This window comes from Andrographis paniculata, unplaced genomic scaffold (assembly GCF_009805555.1).
Source record: "Andrographis paniculata isolate CXL003 unplaced genomic scaffold, ASM980555v1 Contig89END, whole genome shotgun sequence".
In the NCBI taxonomy this organism is placed as follows: domain Eukaryota; kingdom Viridiplantae; phylum Streptophyta; class Magnoliopsida; order Lamiales; family Acanthaceae; genus Andrographis; species Andrographis paniculata.
This window is the reverse complement of record NW_026137627.1, coordinates 2,910,944-2,929,098: the sequence shown is the minus strand read 5'-3', so window position 1 is coordinate 2,929,098 and position 18,155 is coordinate 2,910,944. Positions and strand designations below refer to the sequence as shown.

Below are 18,155 nucleotides of genomic sequence, written 5' to 3'. Positions count from 1 at the left end.
AATTAATTTAGAAACACGAATTTCCATTTATACCCTCGGTCTTAAATTTCAACAAACAGTGCCCAAATCTGAGATTTTCACAAAGTTGCCCCCAAATGAGGAAAAGTATCCACCCGCAGTCCCTTACCCTTTTCCCTAAAATAGCGCGAGTCGCAGCGGCGGTTGTACTTTGTCCAGCACGAGTTGTACCTGAAATTAATTGCCTTTAACAAATGCAAATGTAGGAGGTGGATACAGCGATGACTCATCAATGTCTTCAACAGAAATGAATAAGATTGGAGTAAAATCTGGTCTGCAGTTTTCCGGGTTTTCAACCTTTTGCAGAATTGCGGCCAATCGAAGGAGTACCTTCCTTCTCGAGAGTTGTACCCTGAGTTTGCAGTAGGTTAGGTAGACTGAACAGTATATGTAACCGTACTGGGTCACGAAAAAGACGCACCTTGCTTCACATTTGTGTCGTCTGAATAGTCCCCACACTCTCTCCTACCGTCCTGTCTTATGCACCGAACGTTTTGCAATTTTTGAGTGAGAAAGGATCCTCTGCGTGTAGACGGGCGGTCGGACGGGCGGGCTATTGCAGATCAACGGAATTCTGGTTTTTGTTCTTGCTGTTCTTTTTCTTTGCGTTTCGTCAATTCATTGGTGGCTCTTGGGGTTCTTTTGATTTTGATTTTGATTTTTGGTGGTGGAGGTTTGCTATTTATGAAATTTTGTGATGGAGTGTGTGGGGAGGAGGGTGATGAAGAGCTTGGAAGGGGGCGATGCAGTTTTCGGTATGGTTCGGGCTTACGAACCGGCGACTGGGAATTGTAAGATCGTGTACGACGGCGGGGATTCCGAGGAGGTGCATTGGTCGGGGGTTTATTCGTTCCTGGTACCCGCCGAGGCCCCACCTCTGCCGCCGTCGGGGTCGGATGGTGAGGCGGCGAATAAGCGGCGCCGTGTAGGCAATGAAGGAGTTGGTGATGGGAATTCAGTTGGTGGGAGTGGCGTTTGTTGCAATCCGGTGGGTGGAAATGGCGATTCAGCGAAATCTTGCCGAGGTTTGAATAAAGGATTTGATCTGAACCAGGCGCCCATTGATTGCTCCAGTGATGATGAACTCCGCGGGAATGCGGTTGGCTTTGATTTGAATGAGGCAGTGTGCACTGAATTGGATGAAAGATTACAATCGAATGAAGGAGTTTCAGCACAGAGTTCGCGAGCAAACAGAGAAATCTTGGATTTGAATTCTGATGCAAATGAAGCTCTTGGAAGTGAGGGGAGGGGAGTCCGATTCTTTGACTTGAATTTACAATACAAAGAAGAAAAGGAACAGGAAAGGGGGAGTCAATTTGAATCAATTCATAGGATTTGTGGGGAAGAGGATGTGCAGGCAAGGGGGGAGTTGATGGATGATCATAGAGCAAGAGGCAACTCCCCTAATAATGTGGCTGGGGATGAAATTCCCCCACAAAGTGCACAAAGGAAGAGCAGGGGTAAAAAGAGAAAGGATCCACCCAATAAAGATGCTGAATTGGTCAAATCAGAGTTGCCAAAGGTGGATCCTGAAGCTGGCCAAGAGAACCTACCCCTGAGAAGAAAGGGCAAGAAGAGAAAGGAGGTGCCGGGGAATGATAATGCTCAACCTTTGCCGGTGGCACAACCGAAACGGAGCAATCATCGGGCGAGGCGGGCTGCAGCCTCAAGCTCATATCAAGTTTTTGATGCGCTGAGCTCTGCAGCGCTTCCTCCAAAGGTGGAGCTGCCGCCTTCCTCCTGCAATCTGGACCTCTGTGGAGTATCAGTGGCCGATCTTGTTTCGGTTTATTCATTTCTGAGGTCCTTTAGCACATTATTATTTTTGAGTCCTTTCGAGTTTGATGACTTTTTGCTATCTGTTAAAGCTGAGGACTCAACATTATTGTTCGACTCCATCCATGTTTCCCTTTTAAGAACATTAAAGAAACATTTGGAGTCGTTGTCTGAGGAAGGTTCTCTTTCTGCTTCCAACTGTCTCAGGTATTACTTTCACTCTTGCTACAAAGCTGTTACATTTTCAATTTATGGCACTTACAATCTCTAATATTTGAATTTTGATTTAGGTCATTGAACTGGAATTTCCTTGATGTTGTGACCTGGCCTATGTTTGCCCTGCTGTATATATCTTTTCACAGGCCTGTTTATGGTCCTGGATTGGCTGTTGATCAATATTTGCAGAATAACTACTACAAACAGCCAATATCAACAAAAGTTGATATACTTCAACATTTCTGTGATGACATTACAGAAATGAAAGTATTCAGGACAGAAATAAACAGAAGGCTGTTGGAAACAGAGCGATCCACAGGTTTCGAACACAATATAAAAATGGGTCGCTCTACAAGAAGAAAGCCAGTCGGGGATGTTGCTAGCATCTCATGCGTAACCGAGGAGGATGCTGAGGAACTGACAGACGGAAACAATGATGAGTGCCGTCTCTGCCATATGGAAGGCAACTTGATATGCTGTGATGGCTGTCCTGCAGCATTCCATTCACGGTGCGTAGGGGTTGTTAGTAGCTTGTTGCCAGACGGGGACTGGTACTGCCCTGAATGCACCATAGCTAAAGATAGGCCCTGGATGATACTGAGAAATCCGGTCAGAGGACAAGAATTGCTGGGTATCGATCCTCATGGAAGGGCATATTACAACAGCTGTGGTTACCTGCTGGTGTAAGTCTCTCTTTACAGTAGTTAGCTAAGTATATTGCATCCAGTTGAGTTTACTTGTGTTTCGTGTTTGTTTTGATGTCAAAATCGTTGTTGATTGTGATGTTTTGAATGTAAAAGTGGTCTTTTGAATTTCTCTTTATCACAGTGGTTAGCTAAGTATGACATTCATTTAGTTTCTTGAATACTTTACTACTGATTTGACATCTGTGAATGAATGGCATCATATGTAGACCAAACTTGTTAGTTGGCTTTGAAAGTCTAGATTTATTTACAAGTTGTTTCGTTTACCTTGCATGAAAGTCAAAATCTATTGTTATCTAATCAAGATCTGTATTAAGTTCTCATTGAAATTTATACACATTACCTCACATTTTATATGTATATGCACTCCAAAAATTAATTACGACATGACCTTTTTTTCAAAAAAAAGAAAAAGAAGAGGGTGTATAACATTATAAGTTTCTAAAATTGTACAGAAGAACAACTTCTTTATCTCCCAAATCACAAACACCAAATATTATAACATAGAGATGAACTTTACTTTAATAAAAGATGAATGATCATCTCCAGCAGTTGGTTTGCATGTTAATGCAATATCTCAAGGAGAATTCATTTGTCACCTTGGTGGTAATCTACCCACTATACAACTCTTTTGTTTTTAAAAGTATGCGATTGGCACGCTGTGTTTACTTGTGTCTAGATAATGCTGGTTTCACATATGAAAATCATATACTTGCAAAATGCTAGAACGTTTCATAAATTTAGCTTCAATTATCATGGTTTTCTGTATTCAACAGAATCAACACACAAGTAATTTAACTATCAACAATTCTGTTTATGTTGAGTACCAATATGGCATCTTATGTTAGTTTATTGCTGTGTTTTTTTCCTTGATTTTGTTACTCAATGTATCTATATGCTAGAAATTAGGGAATAGGATACGATGAATTGATTTTGAATGATAACGTGCACTGAAATGGCATTATTTACTTTGCATTAAAAGAAAAAGCTGAATTGAAAAACCTGAGATTCTTGCAATTGTTATGTTTTGCCAATGATTATTCATGGCTGTTGTTATTCTAATCTCATTCTTAACAAGATCTATCTAAGTTCATATTTGACTATTTCTACAGATTTAGTCGTGACATGGAAATTATGATCATATTTGTTACCATTTTCATAATTTCCTTCCAAGCACCCTCTCCAATAAAAGATCTCTAGAACCTTTTCTCTTACATACACAAAATTCAGTCATTTTGATTATAATAGTCAAGCCATTAGTCCATTACATATATTCCATATGTTTTAAATTGCAGAAGTTTATGATATACTTCATTAACAATCAAATAATTTAGGCTCCAAGCCCAATTCTAGGACCGATCTAGGCTATGAATGTTCATATTTAATTATTTCTAACGATTTATACCTGACATGGAAATTATGATCATATTTTTTACCATTATATCATAATTTCTCGCTAAGCACCCTCTCTAATAATAGACCGCTTGAACTTTTTCTCTCACATATACATGGTCATTGTCATTTTGATTACAACAATCAAGCCATTACATATATTCCCCATGTTCTGAATTGTAGAAGTTAATGATATACTTGAGTAACTATCAAATAATTTAGTTATTATATATTACTCCGAACCCAATCCTAGGTCGGATCTAGGCTATGATTGTTCATATAAATTATTTCTAAAAATTTAGACGTGACATGGAAATTATGAAGACCTCTTGAACCTTTTCTTTTACGTATACAGTCACCTTAATTATAATAGTCAACCCATTACATATATTTATTATGTTGTAAATTGTAGAAGTTAATGATATACTTGATTAGCTATCAAATGATTTAGTTATTATATATTATTCCAAACCCAATTCTAGGACGGATCAAGGCTATAATCGTTCCTATTAATTATTTCTAAAGAGTTAGACGTGATATTGAAATTATGATCATATTTGTTACCATTTTCATAATTTCCTGCCAAGCACCCTTCCAATGAAAGACAATCTTAACCTTTTCTCTTACTTATACAGTCACCTTAATTATAATAGTCAATCCATTACATATGTTCCTTATGTTTTAAATTGTAGAAGTTAATGATATACTTGATTAGCTATCAAATAATTTTGTTATTATAAATTATTCCAAACCCAATTCTAGGGCGGATCTAAGCTATGATCCTACTTTTCCTTAAGAGTATAGTAGGTGGCGGATGTGCAACATTTGTAGTTGTTGTTCATGCAAGTGTCCCAATTCAAGAGTGAGTGAGGTTGTCCCTTCTTAAATAAACAGTTATTGTAAGCCCAACTAAAATAAAAAAATAAAAAGTAAAAAATACTAGCTCCATCGTTAGAATTTCACATTAAGCACCATATGTTTCACTCTCAAAGTTGGTGAACACATCAAGAAATATATATATATATATATATTTAGAAAAGAAACATCAATTTGTTACTTTCCATTATATATAATTGACATGGGGAATGTAATCGGACTTGGATCATAAGCCAGAATCGAGTTTGGTTATTTTTAATTGATTAGCTATCAAATAATTTTGTTATTATAAATTATTCCAAACCCAATTCTAGGGCGGATCTAAGCTATGATCCTACTTTTCCTTAAGAGTATAGTAGGTGGCGGATGTGCAACATTTGTAGTTGTTGTTCATGCAAGTGTCCCAATTCAAGAGTGAGTGAGGTTGTCCCTTCTTAAATAAACAGTTATTGTAAGCCTAACTAAAATAAAAAAAAAAAAAAGTAAAAAACACTAGCTCCATCGTTAGAATTTCACATTAAGCACCATATGTTTCACTTTCAAAGTTGGTGAACACATCAAGAAATATATATATATATATTTAGAAAAGAAACATCAATTTGTTACTTTCCATTATATATAATTGACATGGGGAATGTAAACGGACTTGGATCATAAGCCAGAATCGAGTTTGGTTATTTTTAAATTCGGGCCGACTGTTAACATTCACATGTCCAACTTGAGTTATTGAGAAGTTGGTCCACAATGGTTGTTGAGCTCAACTAAGTATGTTAATTATGGGACTTGTAGTTGTACATAAATAGTATGTCTACATAAACCTTAAAAACCGTATGAAACGAAACATACATCAGCATATTTAGAATTCACACTAAAGCACCATATTTTTTAACCCCCGCAAAGTTTGTGAACAAATAGAATAGATGATTTGTTACTTATGGGGTTATAATGTTTGTTTCTTGGAGAGTGTTACAATAAAGAGCTTTATATTGTGTTTGGGAAGGATGAATTTCTCCCGACAAGAACCGAATGATTCCTCCAATTCAATCATTATTGCTAGCATTATTTATGGGCTAAACTTGACTCAAGTCCAAAGAATAATGATGTATCGTCAAACTTGGGCTACTTTTGAACACTTAAGCCTAACTTGAGTCATAATAAAATGTGTGAAAATCATGTAATTAACCAAGCATGCTAAATTTGAGAATTTTATTGTTAAATTAAAATGGGGTTTTTATGCTGAATATAATGATTATGTAAAGTAGATTCAAGTTTAATTGAGCTTGAAGAAAACTCATTTCATTAACTAGTCTTATCATGCTTGGGCGCAAAACTCCATGAAATAGTTGCCTTATTGATCTTGAGTTTAGCTCCTTAGGACGATTTGTGTTTGAGGTCCTAAATCTTGATATTTAAATTCACCTTGACTCGATCTTAATTTTAAATGGCATACAATGCCACAAGGTGCAACGTCAACACCATTTGGAGTGGCAATAGGTGTCAAAGACACGTGTCTTTCCCTCTTCAATACAATTGTAGAGGCGCGTGCATCCTAGGCACCTTCCTAAAAAGGATTTCTAGCTCTGTTATTAGCAAATGTCAAACACACGCCTCTTTTCCCCTTAATGCAATTGTAGGGCCGTGTTCTTTGCATGCTCCTCAAAAGGCTTCCTTGCTTCTTTATTAGTTAACATCAAAGACACGTGTCTTTCCCTTCTACACAATTGTAGAGGCGTGTCCTTCACATGCTCCTCAAAAGGCTTTTCTAGCTTCTTTGTTAGTAAATGCTATTCGAGAAGAACTGTATACCTTTGCACTTGGAAGGAACATAACTGTCCTACAAAATTTATTAACCTTTGGACTTGGTGTTGTTCTACTATTGCTTTTATATCTAGTACCATTAAGCATGATATTAACCACAGTTGTTATTCGTATGCCATGGCACAAGTTGCTACCTCAGCACCACTTAGTGGTGAGGAGAGCCTTAGAAACATATCTTTGTCCCTTTCCCCTTTTTAACCAATTATAGAGACCATGACTTGCACCATCTCTTCAAATGTATGTTTCCAACTTTTTTATTTTTGTAATATCGGAGTATTTTAAAAAAATAAGTCCCTTAAATGTATCATCCTTCCCTCTTAACTTTAATCTCTCTCATTCTCTGGTTTGGTGTCTTTCAGAAGAACTAAATACTCCTCTACAAATCTATTAACCTTTGAACTTGTGTCGTGGTTATTTTATCATCCACTTTTCTCATTTGTGTTGACCATCTATGTTTCTTTAAATTTTATAGTTGTATATAAGATTCATTTTTGTTCAATTATTTTATGTTAAGTTCAGTTGATAAGTGTGCAATGTGCTTCTATATGGTTCTAATGCGACTTTGGGATGTGTGCCATGGAAAATGAGTTTTGTTCTTCAATTTCGACTAACTTCTTGTTCTGAATCCTATTTACGGATGAATTGCACCAACTCTTGTTCCGAGTTTTGTTTTATTGTTTCCTTATTTAATTTGAAAATACTTGTTCTCTCTAATTTCCTCTCTAAAGTCATTTGTCAAGTTCTTTGATATTTTAATATCATATTATATAATTGACATTATCTTTTGAGTCTTTTTATTTTATGCATATTAGAGCTTAAACTGTGTAAAAATAGAATAATACATGGTTTTTTTGCAGAATCATTTTTGCTTATTCAATGTTGTGCAGAAAGTATGGTGTGCTTTCAATAGCTTCTGTAATTCATTTCTTATGTATCATTGGCTCTTGTTATATGCCCTATAGTTAGCTACATTTATTACCTTTTTCCTATATTTGTTTAGTGTTAAATAGCTTATGATACATTTTTCTCACATTAATACTGAGCATTGCTTATTATAACTGTCATACAGCATATGTTGACCATTGCACTGCTTACTTGCAGAATGGAGTCTTGGAAAGATGATTGCTTGTATCGGTTCTACAACAGAAACGACTTGGCCACTCTTATTGAAGCTCTGGAATCAACACCATTTATCTACAACTCAATAATAAATTCTGTGTGTAAAACTTGGAATGTAGTTCATGTAGCTGTTGGGGTAAGAAATGATTTGGATGATCGTTCGTACTCTATACAGTCAGCTTTTCCCGAAAGCAGACAACTGCTTGACAATGAGACTTTTGCTGAGAGGTCTCGTGAAAAGTCAATGCCTGCAAATTCAAGTTGTGCAGAACCAGTAAATGCTGGTCTGGGCACTGTTCAGCTGGAGACTGAAACCCATGGAGTGAGATTGGATTTGGCAAGTCCGGAATGTTCAGCCGAAGTATCTCAGACATCTATAAAGCCTGATTCTTTAAGTGAAGCTGGGTTGGCTTGTTCAGAAAAGGGCGCTGATCATTTTCATTCTCCAGGGAGGCTTGAGAATGCTGGGAATCACTGTATGGTTTCAACTTCTCTGGATGCTGAAAAAGGCAGAAACTTTAGTTTGGAGTGTTCTGCACCTCACAATGAAAACTCAGGAGTTCTGTCTAAAGTTCAACACGAGGCAAATTATGTCAACCATTATGAATTGGCTAAAACTGCATCATCATATTTTGAAAATATGACCTGTAAATCTTCTGATAATATCTCTGAAGATGCTACAAAATCTATTGAAGAAAATGTAGCAGGACAACTGAAGGTTGTGTCAAACAGATGTGCTGAATTTTCTTGGTCAAATATTCAAACTTCAAATTTGGTCTCCAGGAGAGAGAGCTGTGGGTGGTGTTGCCATTGTAGAGTTCCAGAAGACGAAAGGGATTGCTTATTTTTTATGAACGATAGTATTCCTGCTGTGGAAAGTTATACCTGCAATGCTTTGGGATTTCAGTCAAGAAATAGTAACAATAATCATCTTATTGATATCAAGTGCCATTATGTATGCATTGAAGATCACCTGCACGGTCTTCTGTTGGGCCCATGGTTAAATCCCCAGTATTCTATGGTTTGGCGTAAAAGTGTTCTAGAAGCAAACAACATTACATCATTGAAATATTTGTTGTTAAAGGTATGCATATTGTAGCTAAATTGTTCTTGCGGCTAATATATGGATGTTGACGTTGTATACTATGTTTATTTCTCCGTTAAAGAGATGCTGAATTTGAATTTTGCCTTTAATCCACATTGCGAGATTCTTAAAGTCTTCCCTTCCTAATTTATTACATATTATATCAGGTTTTTTATACTTTCTTATTAACCAGTTATTTTATTCTTTGTTAATTTGATGCCAGTTGGAGTCAAATTTGCATCATCTAGCACTTTCTTCTGAATGGCAAAAGCATGTGGATTCTGCAGTTACAATGGGCTCTGCTTATCATTTTGTCAATAATTCTGCTCGTCGTGTTCGAGTGTCATTGAAACATGAAAGTGGCAGGAAAAGAACGAATCCATCCAAGGTTAAGACTGTCTCATCTTCGAAAGCTGCATCAGGGATGCGTTTACTCTGGTGGAGAGGTAGAAGGATCTCACATACACTTTTCAATTGGAAAGTTTTGCCTTTGTCTTTGGCTTCCAAAGCTGCTCGCCAAGGTTGGAAGTTTTGTAATTTTTCTATTTTTTGAACTTGTGATATTTGTCCAGTTACTTACCCGAAAATGGTTTAAATTATATTGTTATAGGTGGCTGTAAGAAGATACCAGGCATACTGTACCCTGAAAGTGGGGAGCATGCCAAGAGAACCAAGTGTGTTTCCTGGAGAGCTGCAGTTGAGACATCAAGAAATTTGGAGCAGCTTGCCCTCCAGGCCTGTTCCTTCAATGTGCTTTACATATATATATATATATATATTCTGGTTTTGTCCCGCCTAATTAATGGAAAAGTGAAATAAGCATTAGTTTACTGATTCATAACAAAAGAGATTCTGATGAATTTTTATCATGTTTTCAGGTTAGAGAGCTTGATGCCAATATTAAATGGGATGAAATTGGTAATAACAGACTTCTCGCAAAGGTGGGCAAGGAGGCTAAGAATTCACTTAGGTCATTTAAGAAGGTTATAATCCGGAGGAAATGCTCCGAGGGAACTGCAGTAAAGTACCTTCTAGATTTTGGTAAAAGAAGATTTATTCCTGATGTTGCTGTGATACATGGATCCATGGTTGAAGATTCCTCAAGTGAAAGGAAGAAATACTGGCTGGAAGAATCTCATGTTCCATTGCATCTCCTAAAAGCTTTTGAAGAGAAAAGAATCGCTCGTAACTGTGATGTTGCAAATGCTGGAAAACTTGGTGAGAGCAGTGAAGTCATTATTAAACCCTTCAGGAACAAAGGATTTTCTTATCTCTTCTCAAGGGCTGAAACATCTGAGCAAATTCAATGCGGGCATTGTGACGAAGATGTTTTAATCAGGTATGTCCTTGTTCAAACTTAGAATTTGGTCGCATTCTTATATCAATCTATTAGTTCCTAGAGCATCATTTATAACAGAAAAATCTTATTACAATATTGTAACGCTGGAAATCAAATGATTCCATTTTTATCCTTGAAGTGTTGAATGCCCTGCCTTCTTTGAGGATAAATATTTCCATTATTATCCTAGATGCACAAAAGTTGGATGAATACATTTCCTAAACACAAGACTTTTTCCTTAGTGTACAAGGATATTGCCTTTTCGAGAAGCTAAAAATATGTGTAGTCTTTCTCATTTTCTTAGAATGGTATCAGAATTATGTGCTCCAAAAATGATTTGCTTTTAACCCTTACTCTATTAATTTTCAATAGCAGTGATGCTAATACTGATGTTGATTTGCAGTGAAGCAGTTAGCTGTCAGTATTGTCAAGGTAAAGGCATTCATGTTCCGAGATGTAGTTAGACATTCTTATCTTAGTTATTGTCAGATTGTCATGTTATGTATTTGAATTTCTTCTCTTGTTGTAGTGTAAACCAAATTAACCTGTTCATTTGGTACTTGGATAATATATTTCAGGATTTTTTCATAAGAAACATGTTCAGAAATCAGCTGAATCTGTCAGTGCATATACTTGCCGTAAATGCCTTGGTGGTGAGCCTGTGAAGGTTGATACAGGAAATAGGAAATCTGGGTTCCCAAAAGTTAAGAATGCATCAAAAGCATCAAAACCTTCTGGGAAAGGGAAAAAAAGGGGAGAAGGGGAACAGCCTGTGGATTCTAGAAACACAAGAACAGTTCCGTTAGTTACTCCCTTGCGGTGTTCTGTGAGGAGCGCTGGACAAAATGCTAGGCTTTATTTGCATAGTATTTTAGTGAAAGAGCGCAAGAGGTGCAAAAGGGTTCATTCAGAGGGTGCAATAAAGAAGCCCAAAAATAGTGTTCGGAAGAAGAAGAGGACTCCTGTTTATAGCAGTTACTGGCTGCACGGTTTGAGATTTTGCCGAAGACCAAATGATGAACGTTCAATGAATTTCAGAAATCAAATGCTTCTTGTGTCTTCTGGGGAGATGAATTTCATCTGCGACAAACCAAAATGCTGTCTCTGCAAGGAATTGGAATACAAGTCTGAGTTGAACTATCTAGCTTGTGAGATTTGTGGAGGTAATCTTTTTAATTATACTTTGTATTTTATATCAGTACACCACGTTGCCATTTTGGTAATTGTTTTTTCAATGCCAGATTGTACTATTGTGTCCTGATTTCGATATCCTGTGAGAAGTCCAGCTAGATAATTTTGATCTTAGTTTATACGTGATTCTAATCTTGTAAAGCAATTGATGGAAAATTTAATGGTGTAATGGAGCTTGATTATCGTAATTGAAACCTTAATTTCTTTTCTTGTTATTTATTTCTCCTTGTGTGATTGTGTGCAGCTTGGTTCCATGGAGATGCATTGAATCTTACGGCTGATAAAATTGAACATATTATCAGCTTCAAATGCCATATGTGTCTCGATAAGAGACCTCCTCTCTGCCCCCATCATTTTCCAGTAGGAAGCAACAAAGGGTGAATTTGTTTCAGAAAATTAACCAGAGATTGCACACACTGATGAGCCTGCTAATTGTTTGGTTTGTGTTGATGAAAGATCAACAGAGGTGCCATCTGATTGGAATCTGAATAGATTAATCTTTCTTCAACTGATTGAATCAGACGAGAGATAGGACTTCTGCATCATCTGAGAAGATTTTACCCCACAATTAGTATATAATGAATCTGGTGAGGAAAGGGACAGATATTGAATGCTGCTGAAACTGAATCGACCACTCACAATTCTTGACATGGTCTGGGAAGCTGGATATCAGCCCTAGCTCATAACCCTGTGAATAATGATTTGACAAACGGTAGTATTGCTTTGAAATTTGGAGCAAATAGAGCTCTTACTGACTCATTTGGTAGCCTACAAAAACAATTTTTTGGTGCCAAGCGATGAGCCGTTTGGTGGTATAGGGGAACATAGATTAGACTAGTGTTTATACTTTTCCCTTATCGAGGGAATTTGTTAATACTACAGACATTGAAAAAATCTATTTTGTGAAACTTGAAACATCAGCTGAAATGCGAAAGGTCATTGAGATAAATATACTTGAAATTTAAAGTTAATAAAAGATTATTTGCAGTCACCTTTTTCCTTTCTTTTTTTTTCTTTTCATATCGATATTTCTCCTGTGTTATACTTATGATTGATTGCTTTATCTAACTTTATTCTATGCCATGCTTACGTTACTATAAACACAGACATGTATGTGTGTGTGTGTGGATACAGGTATATGCATTTTAGCAGAACATCTGTTTTTTATGTGGTTTGTTTCTCGGGGACATCGCGGTGCATCAGATGGTTGGATCGACTATGTCATTCTCTGCTTGAGTACAATTTTCCCTTTATCGCCTGTTCAAAAGTTTGGTGTGGTATTTTCTGTCAAACTCACTGATGCAAACCTTGTTTGATGGTTTCTGATTTCTGTGTTTTATTTTTATGTATTTATTTATTTATTTTTCTTATGACGATGATTTCTGTGTTTCATTGAATCAGCTGTTGCAGGCTCAAGTTGTAGTATGAAATGTGTCTTAAAATTGGCTGTAATTTTCCACTTTAAGTTTTACCATTTCATATGCATGTTGTGTGAAAGAACGAATATTTTGAGTACATCTTGTTTCTTTTATTTCCGTTGAACTCAATAATTTTGATTGCTTTTTGACTGCTCAGAGTGTTTTTCCTTTACATCAGAAACACTATTATAGAGCTTTAGTACCACAATCTTATTCAATTGTATTTAGTTTATTTTCAAGTTTTCGCTAAGAGTACAAACATTCAAGGATTGGTGCTAATTGAATTTTTATTTTTAGGATCCATTATATGTTTTGTACAAGGAATATATTACCCCAGCTGGCCTAAGATGAGCATAACAGTAGATCCCGAACACAGGAATTGGAAGATTCTTTTCTACTCTTTATCAGTGATCAATTCAATCTTTAAGTGGGCATTTCTTGGTTGTGATGTTCGTTTGCACTATCTATCTTTAGCAAGCCCATCACAATGAGGTCTTGTTTGATTAAAATATGTACTGCTGGAAATTCGAAGACTTGAAAAGACCCGGCGCATAGCATGATGGTGGTGTTGGCTGAAGGTAAACACTACATACGGCAAAGTTTGTTTAAGATCCCTGTTTGATCTGATTATGGTTTCCTTATAAGGTAGATTGTCAGAAAAATATGATTATCCTAGTTAACTAAACAATCAGTTTGTTCTAGAATGTCATTAAACAACCGATAGAATGGAAACATAATTAGATCATTATTGGAATTTTAACCTTACAAAATAGCAGAGGGCTAAATGTACAGTTAAATATAAACTGTTGCTAAATTTAAGTGTATTTTTACCGTTTCAAGCCTCCCAGGGTTAAATTTGAACATCAGAGGTGTGTGGAAACATATGTTTGGACATATTGCAGGTATAAATAACACAAGCTTTGCCTTTTCTTGAATCTTCTTCCTTGATGCATCGAATTAATCATGTCTAATTGTTACAGGATAAGTTGTCTGTGTCTTCACCATCCATTGCGGAATCATGGATGTATTCTGATGGTTGCCTGTGCTGCTGTTGGTCTTGTTGGAATCAGATATATAAATTCACCTCTCAACACACAGGCAGCAGAGCCCCCTGGAGTGATCAAGAAGGGGTATTTTTCGCCATTAAAGTGCCTGTCATAGTGTTAACGCTTGTGTTCTTTTTTTTTTTTTGAATAGTGGATTGAATAAGATGTTTTGTGACTATAACAGCATATGTTTACACGGACTTACTCTCTGTCCAGGAAAATTATGAAGATTAATAAATAACAATAATTTAATGTTATAGAGGGGTATATAAAAAATAAAGTTGTGATGTTTATGGAAATTTGTTATTTTAAAATGATGAAAAAATGGTGGCAAATTAGTGAATAAAATTGTGTACTAAATTAGCCATAAGTTTAGCAGACGGAGATAAATAGTGTTACTGATAAATGTACTAATATGCATTGTAATAATGACATAAAAATAAAGGTATTTTAGGAAGTATGTTGGTAAGTCAACGAGTTGAGAGAAAATCTAAATAGTTGTGGCAGGCATATACCATTTTTCCATTTCTTGGTATAGGGGAGGGATTTTTGTTATTGCTACTGAAACTTAGAAAAATTTCATAAAAATACAGTACAACACATACATGTGTGCTTGTTTATATGATTTCAATACAGTAATAGTTTGCAGTAAGTAATATAATAATAATAATAATATATTATGCTCTCCTACTACTACTACTATTATTATTATTTCATATTATCACTAAAACAAGGAACACACCACACTCACTCTATACTGGAAAGCTAAATGAAGAGCAGCAGCAGCAGCAGCAGCAGCAGAAGATGCACTGCACTGTAAAGGCTAAGCAGCAGCACTTGGCTTGTATAGTTTCTCCACCATCTTCCTATATTCTGTATTTGATATATGTAAATACATGCAGCAAAAGTTTATTTCTTCACATGTCCAAACATACTTTAAAATGACGAGAAATGTACCTTCTTGATGACCCCAGAGAGCTGCTGCCTGTGTGTTGAGAGGCGAACTGATATTTGGTTCTAAAACAGACAACCAAACAACATAAGAATACATCAATTATTTGATGGCTTTGTCAGAATAGTTTATTTACCCCCAAGCAAGCTCTGGATTGAGAGCAGGATTGTCCTCACATCATACACAGATGACCACTTATCCTGTAATTATATATAAATCATTCATTCCATAGGATTAATTCATTGGACAAGAAGATTCGAGGAAGAGGTAAATCTTGTGCCATATATATATATATATGTATGTACCTGTAATATGTCCAAGCATATGTTTCCATAGACATCAATGTTGGGATGAAAGCAGGCTGTCTCGAACTTAACCTTTGGAGGTTTGAAAGGGTAGTCGGAGGGAAAGGCTAGCGATAACTTGTACTCTGTTCCTTCGAAGACTGTATCTTTGCTGCCGCTGATTGTTCCTTTCCAGCAGAATATGTTGTCTTCTTCGGGGAAGGCAGATATGCCAGGATCGCCGCCCATCTGTGTAGATTACAAGAAAGTGTTATATATATATATATATATATAATTCATAAATTTGGATGTGGATTCAAGGTGTTACCATTAGGGCCATAAGCTCAGACTGTAGCCTGTGAATTGAAGAAAATGATGAATTAGACTAAATTGGAATTGGAGGGTTTCATTTGCCCCTAAATCTTGATGAATTAGGGCAAAATCAAAAGAATCATATAATTAGATCTGAATCACACTGAGAATCAAATCGCAAGTTCGGAACAAAATGCATTGCACAGATTAGGGTTAGAAGACCGAATTGAACAATGAATCGAAATTGGATTTGAACAAATTAGCTACAGGTGGATCAAGAACAATTGAGAAACCGAAAATTGATTCACGCAAGAAACGAAACCCTAAAAGTGGTGGAGAAAGCTCATACCTCTTCAAAACAGACTGCGTATCGACACTTTTCGCAGGGGCCACTGTCTGCTTCGCCATCGCTGCCGCGGCGGGGGTGTTGGGGTTGCTATCCTGGTGGCGGCTATTGTTTGTCGTCGCCATAATTTCCACCTCCAGCTACGTAATCGATCGAATTCAAGGAAATGGCAAACAAAATCGATGCGGAATCACAACGCCCTTGTGCGGATCGAAGAAGAAGAAGAGACCGCAGGTAATTAAAGAGAACTCTGGATCGATCGATCTTCTTCTTCTCCCAAAAGCAAATCGAATCAAGTGAAGATTAACAGAGAGAGAAATGAAAGACGAAGACAGTACACTGATAAGAGATGCGATATAAAAAGAGACGTTTTGTGGTTTCGAAAATTCAAAATACAAATTTTCGAACGTTACTTCCACGCCGCAATCCTAACGGCTAGTTTTATTTTCTTTCGTAAGCTATATGTACTATTAGGGTTTATACGGGCCACAATTGGGCTGTTCAAATTAGGCCCAACACAAATAAAACAAGCCCAATAATAATTCAGCTCTAGTTATTGCTTATGTTATCTTATAAATATTAGAGAGAAAATCTTTTTTGTTCCATCTTAAGATTGATCAAATTAGGTATCATTTAGAAAATAAAATCAAATTCGTGAACTTAGTTAGTGAATCCTTCAAGTATAAAATTTGAGGAAAAAAGGTTGAAGTTTACCATTGTAGAAATTGTTTGAGAAATAAATTGGTGTAATTATGATTAATTTCTAATGATCAAACTTAAATTGTAACCTCAAAATGTAGGTCTTTACACTAGGTAAACAAGTTTCGGTGTTCTTATTTTTCATTTATATTGTTCAGTGATTTAGTGGATGGATAGAAGAATATAAGTTGTATTAGAAATCAATTATAGATTGAGCTATCATCATATTATATTAAGTGTTCTATTAAATTAATAATGATTGAACTATCATCAGATTATATTAAGTGTTCTATTAAATTAGATTTATTAATTTACTGGGCCTAGATGTATACTTCCGATGTGATGTGCAGAAACTCGATAACTTATTAATTGGGCCATGAGACCAATTAATAATTAGGAATATAAATTAGGGTTGTGATCCCAGGTGTCCATCTATATCTAATCGTGGTAATAACGGCATAAACTCTGCCGGTTTTCTTAAGAGGGTTGCGTCATAGGATTGAAGAACACAAAACCGTCTGTCAATTCGTAGATCCAAATCCGTTTGCGCTAATGGAATAATGTTATATTTAATTAGTTTTATTTTATTATTTCAACACGTCAAATCCTGAGCTTAAGTTTAAATTCCTGATAAGTTCAACAATTGGTATAAGAGATTATTGGGAGATTTTATTTGATAGATTGATGTTTGATTGGTCCGATTTAATCCAAGCAAAATTAATATATTTTATGTTAGTTTAATTAATTAATTAATCATATTTGAATTTTGATTATTTTGAATTATCTTATATAATTAAACTGACCTTAAATTGTGGCCCACTTTTCTCCCATTAAGTCTATCACATTCAAAATATACGCGAGAAGTGGCAGAAAAATCGTGATGGACGGTTTCTCTTTTTTATTATAAATACTCTTACATACGGGTTACTAAACTTACTCTTAGAAAATCATAATACACCATCGCTATTTGAGAGCCAGGGTTTGGCAACATCATCATAGGGTTCCAAGATCTGACAACATCTTCACATGGTTCCAAAGTTTGACAACATTCTCCCAAGGATTCCAGAGTTTGGCAACACCATCTTCCCACGGTTCCAATCTACCGTTTGCTTGAAGAAGAGAATATCGAGAATAACTTTAATTTTTAGCAATGGCTGGAGGTTTGTTTAAATTTCGCTTCCGCTAACATATTTGATTATATGTTTATTTTCTAACATTTGGTATCAGAGCAATTTTTGCCTCTGCCTTGCTTTGAATTTTCTTCTCGTCAAATTCTTGATCAAGATTCGCTTTAATTTTTATTTGGAAATATTTTTGTTGTTTATTTTCAACAATTGCTTTGCGATATTTCTTGATCAAGATCCAATCCTGCGATTTGAGAAAATTTCATTATGTTTTGAGAAAAATTTTAAATTTTATTTTGAAATTAATTTATGTAAAATATTAAATTTATGAATTTTTCGTGTGTTTCGATGGAGTGTTCAGATTCTTCTGTAATGTCTTCTGTGCACTTCATATCTGTGTCAACTTGTATGCGCAATTAATTACCTTGAGAAAGCAGTTTC

General features: G+C 35.9%; 2 protein-coding genes across 2 annotated transcripts; one reads left to right on the top strand and one right to left on the bottom strand.

The window, feature by feature from the left end:
- Positions 1–195: 195 nt before the first annotated feature.
- On the top strand, positions 196–14,245 carry LOC127242918 (DDT domain-containing protein PTM-like). The gene is given in 10 exon segments (XM_051262653.1): positions 196–2,001; positions 2,085–2,693; positions 7,902–9,003; positions 9,227–9,524; positions 9,614–9,738; positions 9,882–10,342; positions 10,746–10,774; positions 10,921–11,505; positions 11,778–11,902; positions 11,904–14,245. Coding segments are annotated over 10 exon segments (4,650 nt in total). The 5' UTR covers positions 196–715; the 3' UTR covers positions 11,934–14,245.
- A 529-nt stretch (positions 14,246–14,774) lies between these two features.
- Positions 14,775–16,245, bottom strand: LOC127243009 (ubiquitin-conjugating enzyme E2 20-like). Its single transcript, XM_051262842.1, has 6 exons — positions 15,895–16,245; positions 15,562–15,589; positions 15,255–15,482; positions 15,086–15,149; positions 14,955–15,014; positions 14,775–14,870 (listed from the first exon to the last, which is right to left on the bottom strand). The coding sequence occupies exons 1-6, from the start codon at positions 16,014–16,016 to the stop codon at positions 14,821–14,823; spliced, it is 552 nt and encodes a 183-aa protein (XP_051118799.1). The 5' UTR covers positions 16,017–16,245; the 3' UTR covers positions 14,775–14,820.
- Positions 16,246–18,155: the final 1,910 nt, after the last annotated feature.

Bases quoted from the DNA above. Each gene is read 5' to 3' on its own strand.
- LOC127243009 (XM_051262842.1), bottom strand. From the start codon at position 16,016: ATGGCGACGACAAACAATAGCCGCCACCAGGATAGCAACCCCAACACC. The intron at 15,483-15,561 runs GTAACACCTTGA...TAATCTACACAG, and splicing joins CTGAGCTTATGGCCCTAATG to ATGGGCGGCGATCCTGGCAT. The intron at 15,015-15,085 runs GTAAATAAACTA...TGTCTGTTTTAG, and splicing joins AATCCAGAGCTTGCTTGGGG to AACCAAATATCAGTTCGCCT.